Here is a 27275-nt window from a genome sequence, read left to right on the forward strand (position 1 = left end):
TGTTTGTTCAAATAACAGGGAACATTGACTTAAACTTTTCTAAAGCCCTCAGGATCTCAATACAATTTCAGTTTTTAAAGATAAAAGCTTGCATGACTAACTAGAAGGTAGATAAATATTCCTTGCAAATGTTGAATATTTATTTATTTGTTGAGATACCGTGTGGAATTGGCCCTTTGAGCTGTGCCGCCCAGCAAACCCTCTATTTAACTCTAGCCTAAACAGTTTACGATGATCAATTAACCTATCAACTGGTTTGTCTTTGGACTGTAGGAAGAGACCAGAGCACCCAGAGGAAACTGATGTGGTCACTAGCCCTGAAAGTGGATGTCGCTGGGTGTGGGCCCGTACCCAGCCGTGATGAGAGTAGGCCCACGGGGGCTATACCGCGATGAGTAGCAGGGGTTCGGCGGTGAGCATGGAAGCCCAAGGCGTGGGCCTGGGAGGAACTGTCGCAGGTGCAGATCTTGGTGGCAGTAGCAAATATTCAACCGAAATCTCTGAAGGCCGCGGCGGAGAAGGGTTCCAAGTGACCCACAGTTGAGCCTAGGTCAGTCGGTCCGAGGAGATGAGCGAACGCCGTTCTGAAGGGGTGGATGATAGGCTGATCGAAAGAGAATTGAGAATCTGGGCCACACCGAATCTGGAGTGGCGGAGATGGGCGCCTCACTGCGTTCAGTGCCGTAATCCCAGAGAAGCCAGCAGGAGCCCCAGGAAAAGTTCTCTTTTCTTCATACAAACTCCTTGCAGGCAGCAGCTTTTTAGGCATTGTTTCATTTAAGTACATATTGGAGATAATTTAATTCTCAATTGCCTCTGATCAAATCTTCAATAAATATTTTGGCATTAAAATATCATGCAGATACAATACCAGTATAAGGCAAACATCATCTATCAGCAAATTGTCACCTGGGTATTTAGGATTACAATGTTCACATAATACATATTAAATCATGATTCAAATGAAGAAAGCAGTATTAAATAAGAAAAGCCTAATGAGTTATTCATCTATTTCAAAAGTTTTATTTGGAGCAATTCCCATAGGACAAAATTTGCAAACAGTCCATTCCAGGTGCCACAGTTTTATGACAGTTATTTTCACAGCAATATAATCTACATTTCAAATCAATTCCAGTCCTAGAACTTGTGCCAGGAATTAAAATAAAAGCCTCATTAGCAAAGACCTTAAAGGATAATTCTGTTTCTGATTATAAAAAGAAAATTGTATGAGCCCTCGGTATTAATAGTAAAACAAGTGAAAAGACTACTTTATTTTTCTGTATATCCTTCATTGGTGCATTACTGTTGTTTAAGTGCCGACAGAGATCCAGTTTCGATCTTGTATCATTTTCAGGGAAATCATTCTGAGATTTATTTTGTGCCCAAAATAGTGAACAACTTAAAGAAAAAGAATAATATGAACATGAAAAAAATAATTTATCAAAGTTATAACAAACCACAAGACTACATTATATGTTAATGAAGATGTAGCGATTAACCATCTTAAGATTCAAGCTGTAGCAACATAATTTACAACATATTGTAAATGTAGTATTGGACAAGAAAATCAACCAAATATACAATTAAATTTGCAATTAAAAATCTACAAGCGAAGGTATATGAAATATATACAAGTTCTATAAAACCATGCAAAAAAAATTATACATTTCCACATCATTTTCTATTTAAAAGTGCTCCCAGAACCATATTATGTAGAATGCTCCAATTTATGTACAGATTGTTTTATTTAAGCATGTTTTAACATGGAGAATTGTGTTTTGTTATATGATTAATAGTCTCATTGGGGAAAATAGCATTGTTATGCTTTTGAGCACAATCTAATGCCGTCCAGAGGAAACAGCTTTGTATCATGAACTTCATAGAACAATAGGAATGAAGACTAAAAAAAAATTGAAAACAGCATCTGAACTGATCTGAATCAAGACAGCAGCATATAAAAGGGACATAAATTTCTTCTGAGGAGGATAAGTTGCATTATTGAGGCAAGATTAGACTTACTATAATTTTGGATTTCTAACATATCTCAATTTTGATACTCTATAATTCTCCTGTCACAGTAGGTGTAAGAAACTTAACTTTATGAACTCGGTTTTAAAGCAAACATCCTTACGGAAGGACATAAGGAAGGCTAAACACAGTGGAAAAGACGATAAAGTACATTAACGTGATTAAATGACACCTGGCTGCATTTCAAAAGGCTGCACATTACAGAAACGTGTCGTGTGGAATTCTGTTATTTGCGGTCTTATGAGGGGTATAGATAGCGAAAATGCAAGCAGGCTTTGACCACGGAGGTTGGGTGGGACTACAACCAGAGGTCATTGGTTAAGGGTGAAAGTTGAAAAGTTTAAGGGGAACATGAGGGAAAGCTTCTTCACTCGGGTTCATGAGAATGTGGAACGAGCTGCCAGAACATGCAAACTCTATTTCAACATTTTGGATAGGTACTTGAATGATGGGGTATGGAGGTAGTGGACTGCTTTATGCTGTAGCTTTCTATGACAATCAAATAATGAAAGAGTAGGTAATAAACTTGATTTAAAAAAAAACAATGACTTTAGCCAATGCATATATGCTGATTTTTAGGGGAATAATGTTCTGTGACACCAGTGAGGGATCCTGGTTTGTACAGTGCCTGATTCAGTTGAAAGATGATAAATTAGCATGGTCAGTGATATATAGGAATACTCGAATACTGGCAAGGATGTTGTGCTCTGGCAGAAGTGTTATGAAATTCATCTGGACCAGGACAAGGAAAACATAGCAAGTCTTAAAGCAAAGCTAAGGAAATACTACATGAAGAATAATTTTCAAAGTTATAGAATTGTTTATTCTGCATAATGGACAGCATGTTGTGTGCAAGAAGAAATATTAAGAAAATTTTATTCTTATGTTTGAGCTATCATCTTGTCTAGTGACCATGATACCATTGGCTTCTTTCTTCCACAAAATGTGTCCTCCATTACTTAAACTAAGACTACATTAATAAAAGACACATTTTTAAGTTGATATGTTGCACACTGAAGCAGCAGCATCACCAGATACCAAAAGTTTTTCACTATGTTATTTCTGGGTGTTGGCTTCAGCCAACTTTGGTGTTCAAGTTGTTTATTGAGTTTCTAAAGCAATTCAGATCATCAAACACTAAATTCTATCCAGTGAAGTTACTATGATTCATCGTATAAAAGGGCTTCTTCTTTACGAATCTACATCCTGTGTGTAAACGTCCTAATATTTTAAAATGTAAAATACGGCACATCATGCACAAATTATAAAACAATGGCACTTGTGAAATTAAAAATCTTTTCATTCTTCCCCAATTACACTTTGCACATAAAAATGTATACTATGTAAACTATTTAAGATTGCACACATTATCCAATTTATCAATTTTCTGAAAATTAGACATTTATCTCATAGGTTATTTTTTCTTTGTTTGGAAGAGATGAATATTTTATGAGATCAGCATAGAATAACATATGTTATAAAGGGCAATATATATGCACTCTGTTTCTTCTAAGTGAGCCTTCAGGCCCCAGTTCATGCTCAGTAAGCCAGCAACCGTATGAAGTAAATCGTCCCCTGATGTGACATCACAAAATTTTGCCCAATTATAAAAGTGATTGTGTATTCTAAAGAATACATTCTTTGAATTTCATTTAACTACAAACTGATTTTTTTCTCTAGACGTCTTGAACAAATATAATGATTAGGTTCAACAGAGACTTTGCTACGTGTTACAGAGTTTGAGAAGAATACTGCTACCTGAAGGAAGAGGAGAATAGTATTATCATTTATATGAGTAACTAATCATACTAGGAACTCATTATTGCTCTGCTTTTCAAGACATGGTGATGTTCTGATGCAGAGTCGATAGTGCCAGTTTGAGTGCAGGATATGTTTAAAGGGTGCAGCAAAGAATATTGTTTAGGTATTACTTGGAGTTATCTTATTCCTGTTCAATTCTTCTCCATTTCTAGAAGAACAGGTAAGATGCCTGATTATTTCTTATACCTTTTTATTTTTGTTTCAATGATAAGCAATGAAACTGAATTTGAAAATAAACAATTGCAAATTTTTCCACTCTGTTATAGACTGTGGGCTACACCTTGCTGGAATAGAACATCATGTAGCAGTTGAGCTGAACCATTTTCTTTATCTAATTGAAAAGGTTTCCATTTTAACTGTTTGGAATTGAAAGCTGATAACTGGTGGAGAGGGTATCTGGGAAAGCTGACATTTGTAACTAATGAGATCACTTATCTATCAGAGGCCAAGAAAGAAAATGAAGGATGAGGAATAAAATGCAGAAAGAAATCCAAAGAAAAAGAATATATTTGGTTGGGAATGAAAAAGTTAAAAAAGAACAAAAGCCCCTCTTAATATATAAAAAAAATCCAACAATTCCTTTGCACACGAATGAGAAGGGTGGTTTGCCAAACTGTTCTAGGCAAAGAAGTTGAGAATAAAAGGAAGGTTAGAAGGTATCAATTGACCAGCAATGTACTGGAGATTGACCAGTTACAGGGTGTTTCCTGATCTGCTCAACCATCTAGCCGAATTATGTATTAATAATAATATGCATTGTTCAAATATTTATTTTCCAGTAAGATGCAGCCTCAGGTAGGGACAGTGTTGATTAATACATCAATAATGGATCAATAAGGATATTAAGTTTTACTTATTTCTGTGTCCATATAGTAGAATGCTCACAATTCACATTGTGAGAATTATGAATTTCTCTTATTTTCTTCAGTTTTTAAATGAAACAAACTTGTAAAAACATTTTGCGACAGAGCTTTGAATTTAGGGAACAAGTTGTTTAATCTTTTCTTGATCATTTAGTGCCAAATTTTGTAAAGAAAAAAAACTCTGACCTTTTAAATTTTGTGCAAGACACTTGGAAAAATAGTCTAGCCTGGAAAATATAAATTTATACACTTATGATTTGAATAGTGAAGAAATAAAAAATAGATGTTTTAGAAAATATGTATAAAAATAGTGAACTTAGTAATACAGTATGTAAATAGGAGATAGCGTAAAACAAAAATAACCTTAACAAAACTGATCTGTTCTGGAAGCTTCTCTTCACAAACAATGATACTTGTTTCAGTAGTATGCTCCAATATTTTGTTTAAAAAAGTGAAGATTATGTTTGTATTATCTTTAGTTGGAGCTTTCACCCTAGTACCAGCACCCATTGTAAAAAGGAATGAGTGGCAGCTACACTGTGCTAATTGCAGTTTCCTTAGTGTGGAAGCACAATTTCTATTCAATTGTGAAAATAGTGAAAACGCATTTTCTTTGCTGTATTTGTGTTTAAGGAAAAAAAACATAACAGATTAGTTACAAAAGCAAGATCACATCAAAATAAACAACATACAACCCTTCATATAAATTGTGAATTCCCTTTTCTTTTTCAGAAGCAATTTGTAATAGATGGATTAACAGGTGTTGCTTCCTTTGCTATTTCACTTTTGTGAAGTACTTCCACTTTTCTCCTCTCAGCTGCAGGTTTATGTGAATAGCACACTTTCTTTGAGAGAGGTAGAGGTGTAGAGTCTGAATTCACCAGAATAATGTCTTGAGTACCAAACAGTTTAAGAATTTGTTTAAAATGAAAGAATAAAATGTGAAGGATTGTCTCTTTGTAGTTCGTTTTGTTCTTGTTTTCAGCTCTCAGTGTAAATGGAAGACAGCTGACTAGGGCAGCGATCAATTGCATTAATTTGGAGGAAACCGTTGTCTTCAGGACAGTTCCGTACTGAGTCACTGAAAATCCCAGGGGACGTTGTTTGAAAATCATAAGCTGCAAAGTTAAAGAAAATGTTAATCTGGCGCACAGAATAACGAATAAACTAATATTTAATATAATAAACTAATATATTAAACTAATATAAACGAATAACCTCATATTTAAGAGTTGTGCAGGCCCAAGAATCTCAGCTGCAAGTATAATAGTTACATTATAGGACCAAAGAAGTCCAAAATGTCATTGTGTCTAAAATACCACTCCTGTTCCTTTCAAAACTGTACAAATTAACACCACAAGGATAGAGCACCAAAAAAAAAGGACAAAAACAACCACTTGTTTGATTCTTCCCGACAGCTGTAAGTTTTCAGTTCCAGCACTAGGCTCATTAATCTTTTTTGCACTTTCTCCAGTCCTTTCATTTGCTTAAGGGGACCAGAATTCTGAACAATACTCTAATTGTAGCCTTACTAAGGTCATGTACAAGTTAAACAGAACCATTTTTGAATCCTATACCTCAAGAAATAAATCCCATGGCTTTGATTGATTTGTAATGGCTTTACAATGCTGTTTTTATTGTTTTGCTCACTTTCGTCCCCATATCCCATTGCTCTGAGACTCTATTCATGTTTTCCAAAATTGCTCAAGTTGATCACCTCACATTTACATCAGTTTATTGTCACTTAACTGCTTAGACTGTGATTTTGTCAATATAGTTATGTCAAGTGCAGTTTCTGATTTTGTCCAGATTCCCATTGTAATAGGTCAACTTAAAGATTAATGCATGAAGATTTAAGATGAAATTTCACTACTGTGGCAGGATAGTGCTTCAACATTAGAAATAACTTAAAATGAAAGGCTAAATGAGATTGATGATACATCTGCCTTCTCAGGTGGACACCAAAGATCATTTTAAGCTATAGTAAAACATGAAATGATATACACATACATCTATATCTGTGTTTGTTCTGTGCATTTCCTTCATTATAACTGTTGACTGCATTTTAAAATCAGACTGCTGAATAAAGAGTTGATGTTTTGGGCAGAGGCCTTTCATTAGGATGCTGCCCAAAACGTTGACTCTTTATTCCTTTTCATAGATGATGCCTGATCTGCTGAGTTCCTCCAGCATTTTGTGTGTGCTACTCTGATATAATCAAGGCATCTTATACTCATGAAAATAAAAAAAAACTGCAGATGCTAGAAATATGAATATTTCCCTTTTCTTGTCGGAGTGTTTGGTCCTCCTTTGCTTACTTCTGAAATTTTCCAAATCCACAAGTTTACATACATTTCTTGCAATTCAAAAGCCATTTTTTAAATTTAATTCTGTCAACGTTTCCTGATAGGCACAACTAAATCACTTCTCCTGTTGCTATTTTTTTTTTGCCTTATCACATCCAATCCATGTATTAATCCTCTCATCGATAACCATTGTTTATTATCGCAAGCGATGATTTTTGGTGGCTTTCCAATACAAGAGACAATTTTACTTGAATCAGATTTAACATCCCAACTTCAGGATTGACCCAAATTACTTAAAGGTTTTATATAAAATTATCACTAGTGCCTAAAAGTACCTTGGCTGTCAGATCAATTAATCCTTAGACATTACACAACACATCAAAAATAACCTGTTTTCTCATTGTTTCCTCAATATACTGATCTAGACATTTATCCATATTTATTATATGAATACACCCTTTATCACATTACTGCTGTTCTGGCCTGCCCGCATTAAATGTAAGTTAAGGTATACTATAATTACATTGACTTGGTTATATGCCCCTCTAATTCCCAGACTTTTCTTAGTGCTCTGAATTACTCCAACTCTTTGGGGTATACTGATGATTCCCACCATTTTTTAAGCACCTTGGTGTCTCTTAACTCCATGCAAACTGATTCTACCTCTTGGTTTCTCAACCTAATAACCTTTATCACATTTTTTAATTAGACAGATACTTCACTGACTGTTTCATTTTGCCTTTCTCTTCCAAAAGTAATCTGGTATATTTAATTCCCAGTGCAGGTCACTCTGCAATCAATGGTCTCTTTAATAGCTAAAAGATTCTATTCTTTTCCACATACTAACTCCACATTTCTTTATAACCAAGGAGGAAATTCATTGTACCAATTTAATTTTAGTTATGCTACTAATTCACTTGTCTTGTTATGAGTACCACACTTAATCAAAGATTTTTGTTTTGTCTTCTTGCCATGACTCTAGTTAGAGACATACTTACCGTCCTGACAGACTCCTGTTAACATTACCCACTTTGCTATTCTGCACACTTGCTCTGTTCTTGCTTTATAACTGTTAAAATATCACTACTATTTTGTTTAATTCCTATAGCCTTGATTATGTGCTTCACTCAGAAACTGGTCCTATCTTGATTCACCAGAGGTGAAGCCCAACCTAGTGGAGTAGCTTCTACCCCTCCCCCACCAATACTGGTGCCGATGACCCATGAATGAAACCCAGTCCTAATAATGTTGAGCCATACATTCAATTATCTGATCTTATTTACCCCAATGCAAGTAGTTGTGTTGCTATGGTTGCAATTGCTCTTTATAGTTCATTTTATTTAAAAATTTGGACCTTCACTGCTCACATTCCAGCATGGATCTTTTCCCCTTGTCTGTGTCATTGACTCCACAACAACAGGATCTTTCCTCTCCCACTGCACAATCCTTTCCTGTTCTAAAAAGATTGCTTAATGCAGGCACCAGGTAGGTACTTACACCTGTTACTGCAGAGAAGATTATTTATCCTCTTAACTCTACCATCCCCTCTTCACATGGAGCTACCTTTTGTCTGCTTATCTGCTCAGCAGTTTCTACTGTCATTCACAGAGACTACAGAAACCTCATGTCTATTGGGCAGGTGCAAGGGGGATGACACTCCTTCAAAATTCTGGTCCCATATGCCTGCCTCATTCAGCCACACCCTTCTGGCACTCTTTGCTGACTAATCCTATTGACTTCATCTAAAAGATGGGACTTCTTCCTGTGAGAAAGTGAGAAATTTGCTTCATCATTCACCCACACTGAAAGCATCTGTGAACCTCCCCTCATTCTCAATGCACCATAACACATGGATCTTGAATTCCTCATTAATATTGAGCCACATTTCCCTGAGCTGCAGACGTGCTTTACAAAGTTTCTAATCATTCACCCTTTACATCAATCCCCACAAAAACCAGCTCTAACATATCACCTGACTTGTACTCATCTTATGCATCTAATTAATTTACTTAATTCGATCACAATCACACTTACTTCACTAAAGTCCTATTCTCATACAAGTTTACACTTAATGGACGCTACATGAGGGAATAAGCAGTCACAATCAGTAGAAATAGTGTAGCTGCTTTTAATACAAAACCAAATGCAACCAACAAGCAAGTAAGGGCAACTGTATAACAGCATCAGTGAAGAGAAAAATTACCAACTCACATTGAGAGTCCTCTTGAAAGGCAGAGTTTGGAAATTGACACGACCATGAAATAGACTACTTTGCACTAGCCACATGTACAGACAATGAGCTGCCTTAACTGACTACTGTACATTGAATCAAATCTCTGGGCACTAATATTACAAAGATTAAGGAAGATTTCACACTTGCTATTTTGCCATTTTGTGCATCAGGTCATCATAGTTGCACATGTTCATTAATACTCACAGAGTGTGTGCCCATTCCTGTGCATATGTCTGTACTGAATAAAGATTATATCTAGAGATCCAGTTCATCATTCAAAGCAATGACTGCCCACCCAAGATGTTGCACTTAATACCCACTGTGCTTTTAGCTGGGCTCACTGATTTCTCAGCTATCAATATCTTTATGTTACCTGACTTCAATTAGGTACTTTTAGTTGGTTCACCAATTACCAGACAGACTTAAAAGCTGCTTACTTACCACTTTGTGTCATTGTAACTAACTGTACCAGATTAAAAGAATTTAACTGTAATATTAAATATATTAAAAAACTGAAGTAAAATTACAAACGTCCATCAGATCACGGGGCCTCCAACTCCCATTCTAATTTTAATATTAGTGAATTTAATATTAATATTTAATATTAATGAAGAAATGTTCCTCTAAAATTCACGGACCACCGACCCTATGCTTTCCCCAAATTCACGGTTATCTCAACAGCTTGCTTCAGAAATAAATCTAGCTTCTTTCTTGGTGTTTACTTTCCATTTATCCATTTGTGAAATAACATGCACAGTTTTCTTTCCAAAGACAATATGATTCTAATACCTATTTGGTGTACTTGAGAGTGATCTGATCAGTGTCCATTGATGTACTCCAAGACAAATATAAGATCAGAATCAGGTTTAAAATCACCAGCATTTGTGGTGAAAATTGCATTTGTAGCAGCAGTACAATACAATCTCATAATAATAGTGGGAACATTGTGAGTTATAGTAAGTATATATTAGATAGTTATATTATATAAATAGTGGAGAAATACAAATAAAAAAAGTAGTGAGGTGGTGTTCCTGGGTTCAATGTGCAATCAGAAATCAAATGGCAGAGGGGAAGAGGCTGTTCCTGAATCATTGAGTGTGTGCCTTCAGGCTCCTGTACCTCCTTCCTGATGGTAGCAATGAGAACAGGGCAAGTCCTGGGTGACGATGGGTCCTTAATGATGGACGTTCCCTTTTTGAGGCATCACTCCAAGAACGATGTCCTGAATACTATGGAGACAAGTGCCCATGCCAGAGCTGACTGAGTTTACAAGTTTATAATCCCTCCACCAGATTCCACTTTCTCTCCCCTCTAGGAGGCCTTCACTTCCATCTCCCAACCTTACCCGTAACCCTAACATCCACACCCCTCCCACACACACCCAAAAACCGAAGCTTTCCCCCTGCCAGGTTGACCTCTCTCCCTGCCGGATTCCCCCCTTCCTCTCTACCTGCCAGGAGTCCTTCACCTCCATAATGGTCTCGAGAAACAACCTTTCACGTGGGCTTTGTGTCATCTTAAAAAGCAGGCAAGCTTCTTGGCTAAGCTTCACAGAGGCACTTCTGTGGTCAGCTGACCATGCTGCAGTGACCTAACCAATTGCTTTTTATTGCCCACTCCCTAACTTTGGCTACAACTCTTAAGTTTAACAAAAAATACATTATACCATCTAGCCATCTCATCTGGACAAATAGATATCTAAGAGTCCTTGGAACTAGTGTTCGTAGAGAAGATGAGAATTGTAAAGGATTGTGGGACTTAGCTTATGTGGAGAGATTTGATACATTGTGACTGTTCACATTCAATCAATGAAAGATAAGGCAGATTTAATGAAGTTACTCAATAGAAAGGATAAATTGCAGGGCTACAGGGAGAGAGCAAATTAGACTAAGTGTTTGCTCTTGCGAGGTGCCATTAGTCTGATGGGTTGAATGGCCTAATTTGTGTCACCATTAGTTAGAGAACTTGGGTAGCAAATAAATTGTATGGATACAATCAGAGGTGGAAGACGATTGTGGAAACTGTTAAAATTTTGCAAATGAAAGGAACAATTCTAAGGTTCTTGGATGCCCCAGAACTATATTGAAGCATTGATATAAAGATGTGTCCAGACTGATGGGCTACATAACCTGGCCCTGGAACCACAGGAGGTTTGGCAACTTGACTAGTGAGGTGAAGTCAAGTGTAGATCGTTGTACCTCCTATCTGGTGGAGTTGGCAACGATACTTAATCACTTGCACAATATCCCTTACACCTTATGCAGACCTGCTGCTATTCAACCATGGTGGCACTTCTACAACACAGAAACCAAACATTCCTAATTTTTTCTTGCAAGAAAGTGTTTCTGGTGTACAGCCACTGCAACAACAAGTTGAACTGACCTCCTTTCATGCCTTAATTCTCAGTTAATTGGAGGAGAATCTGCTGGTAACCACGGACTTAGCTTCTACAGAACCATTGGGAAATTGTTAAATTGTATTATTCTTATAATTTCTACTGAGGTATTTTGAAAACTTTGTTTTGCACACTGTGCATTTATGTCCCTTCAACACAACAATTCATTGAGGTAGTAACTGTATATGGGAATATTGATAACAATAAGAATAAAGTGTTTAAGTTTTAGAGAAAGTGCAGTGCAGGCAGACAATAAATTGCAACACATAAAAAATGCTGGAGGGACTCAACAGGTCAGGCAGTATTAATAAACAGTCAACATATCAGGCCATGACCATTCATCAGGACACTCAGCTCAAAATGTCAACTGTTTATTCCTTTCTGTAGACACTGTCTGACCTGCTGAGTTTCCCCAGCATATTGTTGGTGTTGCTTTGGATTTCCAGCATCTGCAGAATCTCTTGTATTTATCATAAGCTGCAAAGTCATGATAAGGTATATTATGAGGCCAAATATACACCTTACTGTTCAGAAGGCCCATTCAATAATCTTATAACAGAGCGATAGAACCTGCCCTTGAGCCTGGTGGTACACATTTACAGCCTTTTTTATCAATCACCAGTGGTATATTGGAAATCAGTATCGCAACAGAATAAAGGGAATTACAGAGGCATGAGAGAGGGGCTCACCCAGGCGGACTAGAGGATACTGACCAGGAGGACGGCAGAGCAGAGGTGGCTGAAGTTTCTGGGAATAGTTCACAAGCAGCAGGATAGATGTGTCCCGCAGAGGAAGAAGTTTTCAAATGGCAGCGATAGGCAACTGTGGCTGACAAAGGATGTTAAGGACTGTATAAAAGCCAAGCAAAGGGCATATAAAGTAGCAAAAGTGAGTGGGTAGTTGGATGATTGGGAAGCTTTTAAAATCCAACAAAAGGCAACTTAAAAAAGCTATAAGAAGGGAAAAGATGAAATATGAGGGCAGACTATCCAATAATGTAAAGCAAGATTCTAAGCAAGATTAATTTTCAGTTAAATAAAGAGTAAGAGGGAGGTGAGAGTTGATATTGGATCACTGGAAAATTATGCTGGTGAGTTAATCATGGTGGGCAAAGAAATGGCAGATGAACTCAATGGGTACTTTATTTGTCTTCACTGTGGAAGACACTAGCAGTGTGTCAGTGGTCTGTAAGTGACAGGGAGCAGGACAGAGTGCCATTGCTATTACAAAGGAAATAGTGCTAGGCAGACTCAAACTGGTAGATGGAACACAGTGCTGGGAAATGTATGATAATGCATTTTGGTAAAAGGAACAATAGAGCAGACTATTAACTAAATGGTGAGAAGATTCAAACATCAGAGGTGCAGAGGGACTTAGGAGTCCTTGTTCAGGACTCCAGTAGGTCAATCTACAAGTTGAGTTTGTGGTAAGGAGGCAAATGCAATGTTGGCATTTATTTCAAGGGAAATAGAATATAAAAGCAAGGATTTAATGCTGAACCTTTATAAGACACTAGTCAGACCATACTTAAAGTATTCTCAACAGTTTTGGGCCCCATATCTCAGAAAGGATGTGATGTCTTTGGAGAGGGTCCAGAGGGGGTTCATGAGGATGATTCTGGGAATGAAGGGTTTAACATATGAGGAGTGTCTAGGCCTGTTCTCACTGCAATTTAAAAGAATGTGGGGAGATCTCATTTAAACCTACTGAATGCTGAAAGGACTAGATAAGGTGCATGTGGAGAGGATTTTTCCTTTACTGGGGGTATCCAGAATTAGAGGGCACAACCTCAAAATTGAGGGATGACCCTTTAGAACAAAGGGAAGGAGGAATATTTTTAGCCAGGGAGTAGTAAATCTGTAGAATACTCTGCCACAGACTGCGGAGGAGGCCAGGCCCGTGTGTATATTTAAGGCAGAAGTTGATCGTTTCCTGATTGGTCAGGGCATCAAGGGATATGGCAAGAGGGCAGGTGCATGGAGTACAGTGGGATATGGGATCAGCCATGATGGAATGGCAGATCAGACTTGGTGGGCTGAATGGCCTAATTCTGCTGCTATGTTTTATGGTCTTATGGAAATTATTGGTACATTTAAATCAAATCATCCCTCTCACGGCATATCTTCTGTCTTTCCATAGCTATGACCCTCCTTTCACCACGATCATATCTTTGTACCTTTCTCATTTTGGATATGGAGGATGTCCTATTTAGATTGGCCCTGGTGAACTGTGGCTATCAAGGAAACATTTCACTTTCATCCACCTGCCCAGATTCAGTTGCTGTAAATACTGTGGAGGGCAGTTTAGGAGTAAGTTTTGTATGAACTGGTCTCCAGACTGCAGTGGCCAGCAGCTCAGCCAAATGCACATGGTCTTTAGCTTAACAGTATCCTAGAGGGTGAGGTGGGACACCTTTGCTCTACAAGACTCAGATGAGAGATAGGATGAAAAGTCCTTGGAAAGATGTTGAACAGGCTCAGAGCAATGTCTGCCTTGCCCACATGTTTGCATGAAATGTCAAGGATCTAAGTCTATTTTGGCAAAGGTATTTACTGAAAACCTAGAGAGCATCCACTTCAGCATGGAGTGCTGTTGATGATATTACCAGAGTACAACTTCTGAAGGAAAGGATTTCAGCTTTCATTAGCATAAGGAAAGGCCACAAAATGCTTCATCATTTTGGAAATTTTCAGCCCATAGACACCGAAGCTCTACCATTGAGACTCAGATGGCTGGTCATCCAAAAAAGTTGAGTTTATTGCTTATTGTCATATGCACAAGTACATGTATACACACATACAATTAAAAGTTTATTTTCAGCAGCATCACAAGCAAATAGTATCATATAAGCAGCATTTACAAGAAAAACATAAAACAAACATATACACATTTTTTTTACAAGAACCACAATCAGAACAAACAGGGATTAGACTAGAAAGCTGTGTTATCTTGAGCAATTGATATTCAGCTGCAGCACTGGATCCAGATGATCACAGTTTGCTGCACATACACTAATGAGTACAAACATTTATGGCAGAATTTAAAAATAGAAAACTGAAATAATATAGAGATGCTGAATTAAACCTAGTCCATTCTAATTTAACGTAATTGCATAGATTTTGTTCAACTGTAGTTTATGTTGTATTTCTCCTCCCTTTTCTCCTCTCTATTTCTCTCTCCCCCTCCCTTCTCCCTCTTTTTCCTTTCTCCCCTCTCATTCTCTCCCATTCTCCCTCTTCCTTGCTCTCTCCTTTTTTCTCTCTCCCCTCCTCCATCTCTCTCCTCTCTCTCTCACTCTATCTCTCTCCCCCCATCTTCCTCTTCCTCACCCTTTCTCTCACTTTTTCCTCTCTGTCTGAGTCCATTTAAGTTAGATTTCTTCCCAGCTGATAGCGAAATCAAAAATCTGTTTTTAGAATTGTGTGATCCCCAGATCCAGATGTTACATGCTTGGGGTCGATCAGAACAACTCAGGTTTTCCACTGCTTTGCTGAGTAAATAGAAGGGATTATGGCATCTGTGACAAGCATAGAACAAAAGTTCTCTTTTGTTTTGGCCTGATTATTTTCCATCTGCGATTTGGCACAGAGAAAAAAATAACAACTTTAAAAAGCCACCTGCACGCCCTCGAGCTACTTTGCTGCCCACACTGCAAAAGTTGCTAAGGTCTTTTGGCAGCAAACTTCAGAGGTGCCCATCATATACACGCAGACCTTGCAATTGATTCACATAGGAGTCCGTTTTCTAAATATAAGTGGGCTTTATGAATTAACAATACTTTTTGGCAATTAGCTGAGATTTAGAAAAGTAAAGTTCTTCAAGAATAAAACAAACTGAAGGTTCATAGACAGGCAGGTAGATGACATTTAGCACCACAGAAATACATAGAAAGAGAGGAGTTGTGTACGTAGTAGGGGCTTCTAGTGATTTCATTTATTATTGGTTTCAACTACTTTTGTTACTTTCACCTTTTTGAATGTGGACGATAACATTTCTATTGTTATTAAAATCAGATATCTGACATGTTGTCCTATCATTCAGAAAAGCATGGAGTTGGATCTTGTGATATTCAATAATCCTAAATATAGGTGTTAAGCTAGAATGTTTTGCTGTTTCAGGTGTATTATTGGTGTTAATCCATATTTTAGATATACAGAGCTTGAAAGGAAGTTACATTGGGCGGTTAAGGAAAGTCATGAGTAGTTTTGGGCTTCGATGGCCTGACTTCAGGTTATTACACTATCTCATCGTGAGTGGTGGCAGTCTGGGCTGAAGAGCACCAGTGAGGACATTGTCAAAGTGCTGTGTGTTGTAGTGTTGTATTGTTGATGTGGTGAGAGAAAGCAGCTGATTCATTCTCCAGAGGGTAGGGCACCAGCAACCTTAGTGGCTTGTTTGATTTCTGTGGCCCAGTGCAACAGTGTAACTCAAAGCCATAAAGGCAACAATCAATGCTTATGGGAATGACACTAAACAAACTTCTGCACATTGTTTTCAGCATGAATTTATTTCATTGTTACTTCTGTGACTTCATAATCCTTTTCCCTAAGGAGCTTCTTCAAGAAGAGCAGAGCCAATTCACTTGCCAAAATTTATTGCCCAAATTAACCTACAAAAAGAAATTACCTAATCATCTATTTCATTGTTGCTTCTGTCTCTCCATATCTCTCTTCCCTAAACAGCCTCTTCAAACGCTCCAGTATGATTAGCCTCCCTGTAATTTGCTCTAATGTATCCTTTGGCATAGAGTCAATTACTTGTTTCATTACACTCTCAATTATATTTATAAGGGCCAATGTTAAATGAGAAGAATAATTTATAGAGAATGATTGCAATGGGTAAAGGAACTCAATGGCTATCTTTGCCCCTCAAAAAGTATGAAGATACTATGTAAGGAACATAATTCTTCTTAAGAGATTAATTTGTGGAGCTACAACATATTGAATCACACAGTGCCAATGTCCATGATTCACCCAGGAATATGTGGATTATTAAATGTCAGGAAGGTTGCATTTAAATTCCAGACATGAATCATAAACATGACAACTGAAACACATTGTACCTATGCCAGACACTTGTCTATAGCCTTGCTAGAAACTCAGTAATAGAGTCCTAGAATCAGAAGGTTTTAGATTTACAGTAAATCCTGCCTCAGAAGCAAATTGAGGCTGACTCTCCAGTATAGTCCTGAGGAAGGGGAATTTCTGCAATATTGGAAGTATGATCCATGCACCAAGTCTAAGATCTCAATTACCCTCTCCGCTTAATATAAAAGTTCATATATTCTTATATTTTAATTCATTTAAAAGAATTTTGGCATCACTGGCAAAGTGGACATTTATTTCTTGGACAATAGAGGTGCAGAGGAAATCCTCGAATTAATTTACAAAAATAAATTACTGGGCCATTTATTTCATTGTTACCTGTGTGGCATTGGCACATACACTTACTTTTTCAGCACTGAATATATGTCAAAGGGACTTTAGTGATCCTTTGAGACATTCTGAAATAATGCTAGACAGCAGCTCGTTAGAAGGCACTTACTATCTTTCCACAAAGTAGCATTACAGAATCCATGGTGTACTTCCAGAAATAATTCCAAAGTGAAGAACAGGGAAAGATCCAAGAAAGTTTATAGAATATGGCTGAAGGAGTGTAAGAGAGTGAATGAATTTGGCAGATGTGTCAAGTAATGCAAAGGCAATTGATGTTAAGCTATTTTAATGTGTATGGTTGTTAGAAATTTTGTTACAGCTTGAAAACTATCTGTACATCTGCTATTATTCTGAGAGTGCTGAGATAGAGAGATATAGATGGGCAAAGGTCTGGCAGATGGAGTACAACACTGGTGTATGTGAGATTATGCACTCTGGATGGACAAATAGAAGATCAGATTATTATTTAAATAGGAACAAATTGCTGCTTGCTGATGTGCAGAGGGGTTTGGGAGTGTGAATGGTTGGTTTGCAGGTGCAACAGTTTATCATGAAAGCATATCAAATGTTGGACTTCATTGGCAGAGGGATTGAAATCCATTTACCTTTCAAAAATGGAGAACATGTTCTGGTATCTCTGTCATGTTACACAGTAACTAGTTGCTAGCAGTTTCATTAATAGAGAATGGCATAGAGGATGTTCTAGAAACAATATGGTTACTTCTACATGGGGCTGCACAGTTGTCATAGCAGTCAGCTTAACACTATTACAGTGACAGCAACCCGGGTTCAATCCCACCATTGTTTGCAAGAGGTTTGTATGTTCTCTCTGATACAGGAGCACAGGTCTCCTCTCACATTCTAAAGATGGTCACATGGGTGTAATGGGGGCAGTGTAGGCTCTTTGGGCTGGAAGAGCCCACTATTGTGCTCAATCTCTAAATATTTTTTTAAAATACCTGTAATCTTCGTCAAACATAGAATATAGAACATAGAAATTATGCAGCACATTACAGGCCCTTTGGCCCCCAATGTAACCTACTCTAGAAACTGCCTAGGATTTCCCTAGTGTATAACCCTCTATTTTTCTAAGCTCCATTTACCTACCTAAGAGGCTCTTAAAAGGCCATATTGTAACCGCTTCCACCACTGCAGTCATCAAAAATTCACCAGATGAGAAATTCCTGGCAGGAACATTCCATCAGGCATGCATCTATATTCTTCAAAGTATTGATCATTAGTAATATCTTTCAATAGTAGTGAAGAGGAAATTTATTTATTAACTTTTTCCAATATTCTATCATTTTACATATCTGTGAAGTCACTACTTTTCCATACAAACAAATGTGATTTAATTAATTTAATAATCTGTCCCAGATAATTTATTTTGTCATGATTTTCTATGTTTTAAAGGGCTTCAGACGCAGCATGAGATAACTAAAATAAATGCAATACAAGAATACAAATACGTGTGTATATTTCATCTGTGACTTCCTTGAGTGCAAGTAACTGCCCATTTACATTGTCAGTTACAGCTTCTGAGATGGTGTTAAATTGGTAGGGTAGAAAATAAGGAGATGTGGGATTAGCCAATATTTATATGGTTTAGGTCTTGATTGGCTATGTATATATGTTTGGCATGTTGATTGTTGTGTTATGATTTTAATGATTTGTAGTGAAGGGTGTCATTGAGGTGGTAAATATCAGAGAGAAGGAAAGAGTGCTAACATGATGATCAAAGTTCTTTATTCATTCTCACTTACAGCTGATAGGCTTTTATTAATCTTTGTTTATTATTATCACCACTGTAAACTGTAAAGTGTTGAACTGTAAAGTGGTAAGCTGGGAAGTGTAAAGAGCTGCTTTTCTAGACCATGAGACATATGAGCAAAATTAAGCCATTTGATTATGGCTGATTTATTATTCTCTCTCAACCCCATCCTCCTGCCTTCTTCCTGTAACCTTTGACATCATTATTAACTGAGAACCGATCAATCTCTGTTTTAAATATAGTCAATAGCTTGGCCTCTGCAGCTTGATACACCCCAGTACTCATGAACTCCAAGAACGCTAATGTTGTCAATGAGCAAGCATGTATGAAAGGGAAAATATATTTTCGTGTGAAGATTCCATGTGACTTGGAGGGCGCCTTGCCTGTTATAATAACCAACAATAGCTACCTCACCTTTAATAGAGGTACAGTCCAAGACATCTTCTTGTGATTGGCAGGAAGTTTGAACTAATTGCTTTTACACTGGCACATGGTTACACTGTGCAGGGGTTGTCTGATTCTTGGACTTCAGAAAAAGCTTAGGGTGCTTCGCAGGAGGGGCAAGTAATTGGTTGATTTGTCTGGAATAAGTTTGGAGTTGGATAGAATTTTCTTTCACAAGCTTGACTTGAACTTTGTGGATAATAGAAACTCTGTTGCAGCACTTATGTGATGACTGATCTGTTCATGCAGTTATTGAACCTAAATGGCTAGTCCTGGTTAGTTTCCGGGCAATAGTGACTCCAGGATATTGCTGATATGGAGTTCCATTTCAATACAAAATTGTGCTAGATTGAGAGACTCTCTAAGCAGTAATGTGCTAATAGCTTGCCACTTATCATACTATGTCCAATGGTAGGAGGGCTTTTTGTATTCTTATTGAGCCTTCATCAAGTGGAGTAGAATTCCTACCTGCACCTCATAGGGTGCAACCTGATGCTACATGAAGTGAAGTTCCTTCCACTTTACTGTCTCTTCTTCCACTTCTTCCTCCTCTTGCTGCTGCCACTGCGTCACAGGCAGAGGCTGTGTGTAGTTCCCCAGCAGCAAGACTGTGACAGACAAGTGGACCAAGACGGTCTCTGGAGTTTCATGCAGAATGCCTGCTAACAGGTTCAGCCAGAGGAATCTCATCTTAAGGATCCTGATGCACTCTCCACATGGTTGTCTTTGTGAGTGTAGTTTGATTCTCCAGTACCTGCAGAGTTAAGCGAGCCATTTGTCTGACACTAGAGTTGGAATGTGTTGAGCAAGTGATTGCTTCCAGATGACTGAGTATGTGAGCTTCCTGGATGTATGGAGTTGACCATTATACCAATTTGCTAGTGTTACTGTTTCATTTGTATATTGAGGGAATGACTGCCTTTTTGATAGTCAATAGCATCACAAGCCTATGTTCTATCACTTCCACAGCATTTGGGAAGTCCACAGTCTGGGCAAATTCAAATACCAGTGTTTCCCAATGTGCTCTGTTCAAGGAAGAGGAAATAAATTCTTCAGTCCTTGAGCAGAGGAACTCTCATGCAGTGGCAGTCTCCAAACTGTGAGGTGTGATATGTATCAGCTGTCTCTTCAAATGACCTAGAGATAAACAAGTTCAGGGTGATAGTGGCCTTCATTTCTGCAGGGAGGGAAAAACAGACACAGCTGTGTAACTGGAGCTCTTCCTGTAGAAGTTGGCAGAACCCTGTTATCGCTGTCTTTGAATACCAACCTCTGGATACATTGTTCCTTGGGCAGAAGGAGTTAGTAACATTGTTTCTAGAAGCCTCCAAGCAAAATCCTTTTGGCCGTTGTCCTTCTGCATGAACTGTTTCAGTTAATGAAAAAAGTCCTATCTTCAATACAGCACAAAAAAAAACCTCAAGTATTGCAGTGTAGCCCAGCTGCCCCAAACTACTCTCTTCCAACTGAGTTTTACAAGTAATTGAAAATATCTTTAGGTGCAGGACTTTTTCTTGCTGTTAGAGAATTATACAGCAATACTGTACAGATGCTGCCTCTTTGGCTAACGTTGACCAGGCTGTCCACTTAGATAGACCGAATTTCCTGTGGTTTGCCTAAATCCATCCCCCCCCCCCCCCATGTACCTATCCAAGTGCTGCTTAAATGATGCTATTGAACCTAGCTCGCCCAATTCCTCTGGCAGCTCATTCCATCTACTTAGTACCCCCTCAATGAAAAAGTTGCCTTTGGGTCCCTTTTAAATCTTTCCCCTCTCACCATAAATCTCTGCACCCTTGTGTTGGACTCCCCTATTCTAGGAAAATACTGTTACACTATCTATACCTCTCATAACTTTAAACACTTCTGTAAGATCATCCCTCATTCTTCTACATTTCAAGGATTAAGGTCTTAGCCTGGCCAACTTTTCTCTATAAATCAGGGCCTCTAACCTTACCAAAATCCTTATTTTTTTTCTGCACTCTTTCCAGCTTAACTATGTCTGTGTACCAGAACTGTACACAGTACTCCAAATGAACAGCATCTTAATGTTAAGGTTAAGTTCTGTCCCGAGCCTTATAGGCTCATCAGGCCAGTGCTTATGCCAGTTTTCGTGGCACGAAGCGACTGAGAGTACAAGACTTCCTTCCCCCCCCCCACCCCCTCAGATAGGATGCCAGTTTATCGCGAGGTTAACAGCAATATACCGGTACCCATTTTCAGCTGGGTGGACTGGAGCAACATGTGGTTAAGTGCCTTGCTCAACGACACAACACGCTGTCTCAGCTGGGGCTCAAACTCACGACCTTCAGATTGCTAGTCCAACGCCTTAACCACTTGGCCACGCGCCACACCCGTCTTAATGTGCCAACTCCAATGCTGATGGCAGCCAGTGTGCTATGCTCCTTTTCCACCACCCTGTCTACATATGATGCTGCTTTCAATGAACTATGCACCTGTACTTTCCTCTGTTACAATATACACCTTAGTGCTTAATGCCATTCATAGTATAAATCCTACTCTGGTTTGGCTTTCCAAAATGCATCAACTCACACTTAACTATATTGAAATACATTCGCTATTCCACAGCTCAATTCCATAGCTGATCAAGATCTCCTTGTAGTCTACAATAAACTTCTTATATCTATTTATTTAGAGATACGGGACAGAACAGGCCCTTCTGGTCCAACGAGCAATGTTGTCCAGAAACCCACCTTTTTAACCTTGACCCAAACCACAGGATGATTTACAATAAACAATTAACCTTCTAACAAGTACATCTTCGGAATATGGAAAGAAACTGGAGCACCCGGAGGAAACCTACATGTTCACAGGGAGGACGTACAAACACCTTAGAGATGACATTGGAATTGAACTCCAAACTTCTTCAGTATCAGCAACACCTCCCAATTTCATGTTATTTGCATGCTTGCTGATCAAGCCTGGTGCATTCACATCCAAGTCATTTATATAAGTAACAAGTGTTCCCATACCAATCCCTGCAGCATTACCAGTAGTCACTGGTCTCCATTTTGAGAAACAGCCTTTAACCACCACCCTCTGTTTCCTCCTCTTTCTTGAGCCAATTTGGAATCCACCTAACAAGCTCTCCTTGTACTCCATGGGACTTAACTTTCCAGACTAAACTGCTATTTGGCCTTGCTGAAGTCCAAATAGACAAAATCCTCTGTCATACACTCCCTTACTATTTTTGTTATCTCTTCAAACAACTCTAAAAGATTTGTCAGACATGACTTCCCATGCACAATGCAATGCTGAATCCTCCTGATCAGACCATGTCCATTCAAATTCTGGTTGATCTTGTCCCTCAGAATTCCCTCTAGTAATTTCCTCACCATTGATGTCAGGCTAACTGTCCTGTAGTTCACTGGCTTTTACTTGCTACCCTTTTTAAACAATAGGATGGCCTAACCTTAAATACACCCAATGACCTGGCCTCCATAGTGGCATGTTGCAACAAATTCCACAAGTTCACCACCCTTTGGCTAAAGAAATTTCTCCCCATCTGTTTAGAAAGGGCACCCCTCTATCCTGAGGCTGTTCCCTCTTGTCCTAGACTCTCCCACCATGGGAAACATCCTTTCCACATCTATTCTGTCTAAACCTTTCAACATTCAAAAGGTTCCAATGAGATCCCTCCTCATCCTTCTGTATTCTAGTGAGTACAGACCCAGAGCAATCAAACGTTCATTGTATGATAATTCTTTCATTCCTGGAATTATCTTTGCGAACCTCCTCTGGACCCTCTCCAATACCAGCATATCTTTTCTAAAATGAGGGGCTCAAAACTGTTCACAATACTCAACATGAGACCTTACCAGTGCCTTCTAAAGCGTCAGCATCACATCTTTGCTCTTGTATTTTAGACCTCTTGAGATGAATGTTAACATGGCATTTGGCTTCCTCACCACCGACTCAACCTGCAAGTTAACCTTCGGGGTGTTCTGCACAAGGACTCCCAAGTCCCTTTGCATCTCAGATTTTTGGATCTTCTGAAAGTTCAAATATACAACATCCACTGCATCCCCTTTACCTATCCTACTTGTAATCTCCTCAAAGAATTCCAACAGGTTTGTCAGGTAAGATTTTCCCTGAAAGAAACCATGCTGACTTTGTACTATCTTGTCCTGTGTCACCAAGTACTCCATCACCTCATCCTTTACAATTGACTCCAACATCTTCCCAACCACTGAGGTCAGGCTAATTGGTCCATAATTTCCTTTCTGCTGCCTTCCTCATTTCTTGAAGAGTGACATTTGCAATTTTCCAATCCTCTGGCACCGTGCCACAGTACAGTGATTTTTTTGAAAGATCATTTCTAACGCCACCACAATCTCTAATGCTACCTCTTTCAGAATCCTAGGGTGCAGTTCATCTGGTTTGGGTGACTTGTGTGTCTTTAGGTCTTTTAGCTTCATGAGCACCTTCTCCCTTGTATTAGTAACTGCACCCATTTCACATCCTTCACACACTACAATATTAGGCATACTGCTAGTGTCTTCCACAGTGAAAACTGATGCAAGATACTCATTTAGTTCATCAGACATCTCCTTGTCCCCTGTTATTATTTCTCCTGCCTCATTTTCTAATGGTCCTATGTCCCCTCTCATTTCTCCTTTATTTTTAACATACTTGAAAAAACTTTTACTATCTACTTTGATATTATTTGCTAGCTTGCTTTCATATTTCACCTTTATCCTGCCAATGATTTATTCAGTTGCTCTAAAAGCTTCCCAATCCTCTATCTTCCCACTACTTTATGCTTTGTTGTACAGCCTTGCTTTTGCTTTTACAATAGCTTTGACATCCTTGTCAGCCATGGTTGTAGAATTTTACCATTTGAGTATTTCCTCCTGTTTGGAATACACATGACCTGCACCTTCCTATTTTTTCCAAGAAACCAATGTCATTGCTGCTCTGCTGACATCCCTGCCAGCAGCTTTTTCCAATTTACTTTAGACCTAGAAAAACCTACAGCACAATACAGGCCCTTTGGCCCACAAAGCTATGCCAAGCATGTCCTTACCTGAGAAATTACCAGGGGTTACCCACAGCCCCCTATTTTTCTGAGCTCCATATACCTGTCCAGGAGTCTCTTAAAAGACCCTATTGTATTTGCCTCCACCACCATTGCTGGCAGCCCATTCCATGCACTCACCACTCTCTGCATAAAAAACTTATCCCTGATATTTCTGTACCTGCTTCCACCTAAAACTGTGTCCTCTCGTGCTAGCTATTTCAGCCCTGGGAAAAATCCTCTGACTATTCACATGATCAATGCCTCTCATCATCTTATACACCTCTAACAAAGTCACCTCTCATCCTCCATCACTCCAAGGAAGAAAGGCCGAGTTCGCTCAACCTATTCTCATAAGGCATGCTCCTCAATCCAGGCAACATCCTTGTAAATCTTCTCTGCACCCTTTCTATGGTTTCTACATCCTTCTTATAGTGAGGTGACCAGAACTGAGCACAGCACTCCAAAAAGGGTCTGACCAGGGTCCTTTATAGCTGCAACATTACCTCTCGGCTCCTAATCTCAATCCCACGATTGATGAAGGCCAGTGCACTGTATGCCTTCTTAACCACAGAGTCAACCTGTGCAGCAGCTTTGAGTGTCCTATGGACTCGGACCCCAGGGTCCCTCTGATCCTCCACACTGCCAAGAGCCTTACCATTAATACTATATTCTGTCATCATATTTGACCTACCATAATGAACCATCTCACACTTATCTGGGTTAAACTTCATCTGCCACTTCTCAGCTCAGTTTCGCAACCTATCAATGTCCCGCTGTAACCTCTGACAGCCCTCTACACTATCCACAACACTTCCAACCTTTGTGTCATCAGCAAACTTACTAACCCATCCCTCCACTTCGTTATCCAACTCCTCTCTTATACCACTGTAATTTCCCTTTCTCCACTGAAACACTGCTACATTAGACTTTGCTTTCTCTCCATCAAATTTCAAGTTGAACTCAATCATATTATGATCACTGGTTCATACGGGTTCTTTTACCTTAAGCTCTCTAATTACCTCTGGTTCATTACATAACACCCAATCCCGTATAGCTGATCCCCTAGTAGGCTCAACAACAAACTGCTCTAAAAAGCCATCTATTAGGCATTCAACAAGCTCACTCTCTTGAGATCCATTACCAGACTGATTTTCACATTCGACCTGCATGTTAAAATCTCCCATGACTACCATAACATTGCCCTTTTGACTTGCCTTTTCTATTTCCTGTTTTAATTTGTGGTCCACCTCCCAAATGGTGTTAGGAGGCCTGTATATTACTGCCATCAATGTCCTTTTACCCTTGTAGTTTCTTAACTCAGCCCACAAGGATTCAACATCTTCCGGTCCTATGTCACATCTTTCTACTGATTTGATGCCATTCTTTACCAGCAGAGCCACACCACCCCCTCCGCTTACCTTCCGTGCCCTCCGATACAACATGTAACCTTGGACATTCAGCTCCCAACTACAACCATTCTTCAGCAACGATTCAGTGATGGCCACATATGTTGTGAAAATAGTTGTTTTGCGGCAACAGTACGGTGCAATACAAAGAAATCACACTAAGTTAAAGTAAGGAACTTACAAAAAGTAAGTAGTGCATAAAGAGAGCAAAATAATGATGTCACCTTAATGGATTCATGGACCGTTCAAAAATCTGATGGCAGAGGGGAAGAAGCTGTTTCTAAAATGTTGAGTGCGTCTCTTTAGGCTTCTGTACCTCCTCCCTGATGAGAAGAAGACATATCCTGGATGGTCAAACAACACACACAAAATGCTGGTGGAACACAGCAGGCCAGGCAGCACGTGTTCCACCAGCATTTTGTGTGTGTTGTTTGAATTTCCAGCATCTGCACATTTCCCCCTGTTTAATATCCTGGATGGTGACGGTTATTAATGATGGAAAGTACCTTTTTGAGGCATTACCTTTTAAAATTTTCCTCAATGGTGGTGTGGCTAGTGCCCATGAAGAGGCTGATCTTCTGTTGTTTTTTTAGATCTTGTGCATTGGCATCTGCATACCAGTCAGCAATGCAAACAGTCAGAATGCTGTCCATGATACATCTGTAGAATGCTGACAGATATATGGTGGAGTCTTTGGTGGCATACCAAATCTCCTTAAGCTTTTGATAGATTATAGCTACTGGCATGCCCTCTTTGTAATTACATCAATATACTAGGCCCAAGATAGATCATCAGAGATGTTTGCACCCAGGAACTTGAAGCTGCTCATCCTTTCTATTGCTGACCCTCGATGAACACTGGTGTGTGTCCTCCCAACTTCTTCCTGAAGTCCACAATTAATTCCTTGGTCTTATTGATGTTGACTGCAAGGTTGTTGTGACGCCATTCAACCTATCTCACTCTTGTACGTCTTTTCGCCACCATCTGAAATTCTGCCAACAACAGTTGTGTCATTGGCAAATTTATAGATGGTGTTTGAGTCACTCGGTCATGAGTGCAGGGAGAGTAGAGCAGAGGGCTAAGCATGCTTCATTGAAGTATGCCTGTGGTGATTGTCAACAAGGAGGGGATGCTTTACGAATATTCTCCTAAACATCGCCACTTGTTTCCTTATCTCTTGAGCAAGCATGCTGTGCAGTGCAATACTTGTTGAACACGTGAAAGAGAAGTATTTATCCCACTCATGTCCTGTGACACAAGATGTAGGAAGTCCCACTGTTCTCTAAGAGGACCTGCTCTCTCCCTAGCCACCCTTTTTACTTTTAATATCCACTTAGAACCTCTTGGGATGTCCCTTAATCTTACCTGCAAGGTTCATCCCACTTTCTCTTTGCTTTCCTGATTTCCATCTTAAGTGTATCTTAATCTTTTTATCGTCATCAAGGGATTCACTGGTCCCTGACCTCCTAAACCCAATGTAAGCTTCCTTCTTTTTCTTGTCCAGACCCCCAGTAGTGCACCCTCCCAGTCCC

At 39.0% G+C, this 27275-nt stretch overlaps 1 protein-coding gene across 1 annotated transcript in view; it reads right to left on the reverse strand.

Annotated features, from left to right (window-relative positions):
- Positions 1-1007: 1007 nt before the first annotated feature.
- Positions 1008-27275, reverse strand: part of glis3 (GLIS family zinc finger 3) — a 485132-nt gene continuing 458864 nt past the window's right edge. The window contains exon 11 of the mRNA XM_059969975.1: positions 1008-5830. Coding sequence (XP_059825958.1) covers positions 5694-5830 — 137 coding nt within the window. The 3' untranslated portion in view covers positions 1008-5693. The remainder of the gene's footprint in view (positions 5831-27275) is intronic.

Source organism: Hypanus sabinus, chromosome 5, assembly GCF_030144855.1.
Source record: "Hypanus sabinus isolate sHypSab1 chromosome 5, sHypSab1.hap1, whole genome shotgun sequence".
Classification (NCBI taxonomy): Eukaryota; Metazoa; Chordata; class Chondrichthyes; order Myliobatiformes; family Dasyatidae; genus Hypanus; species Hypanus sabinus.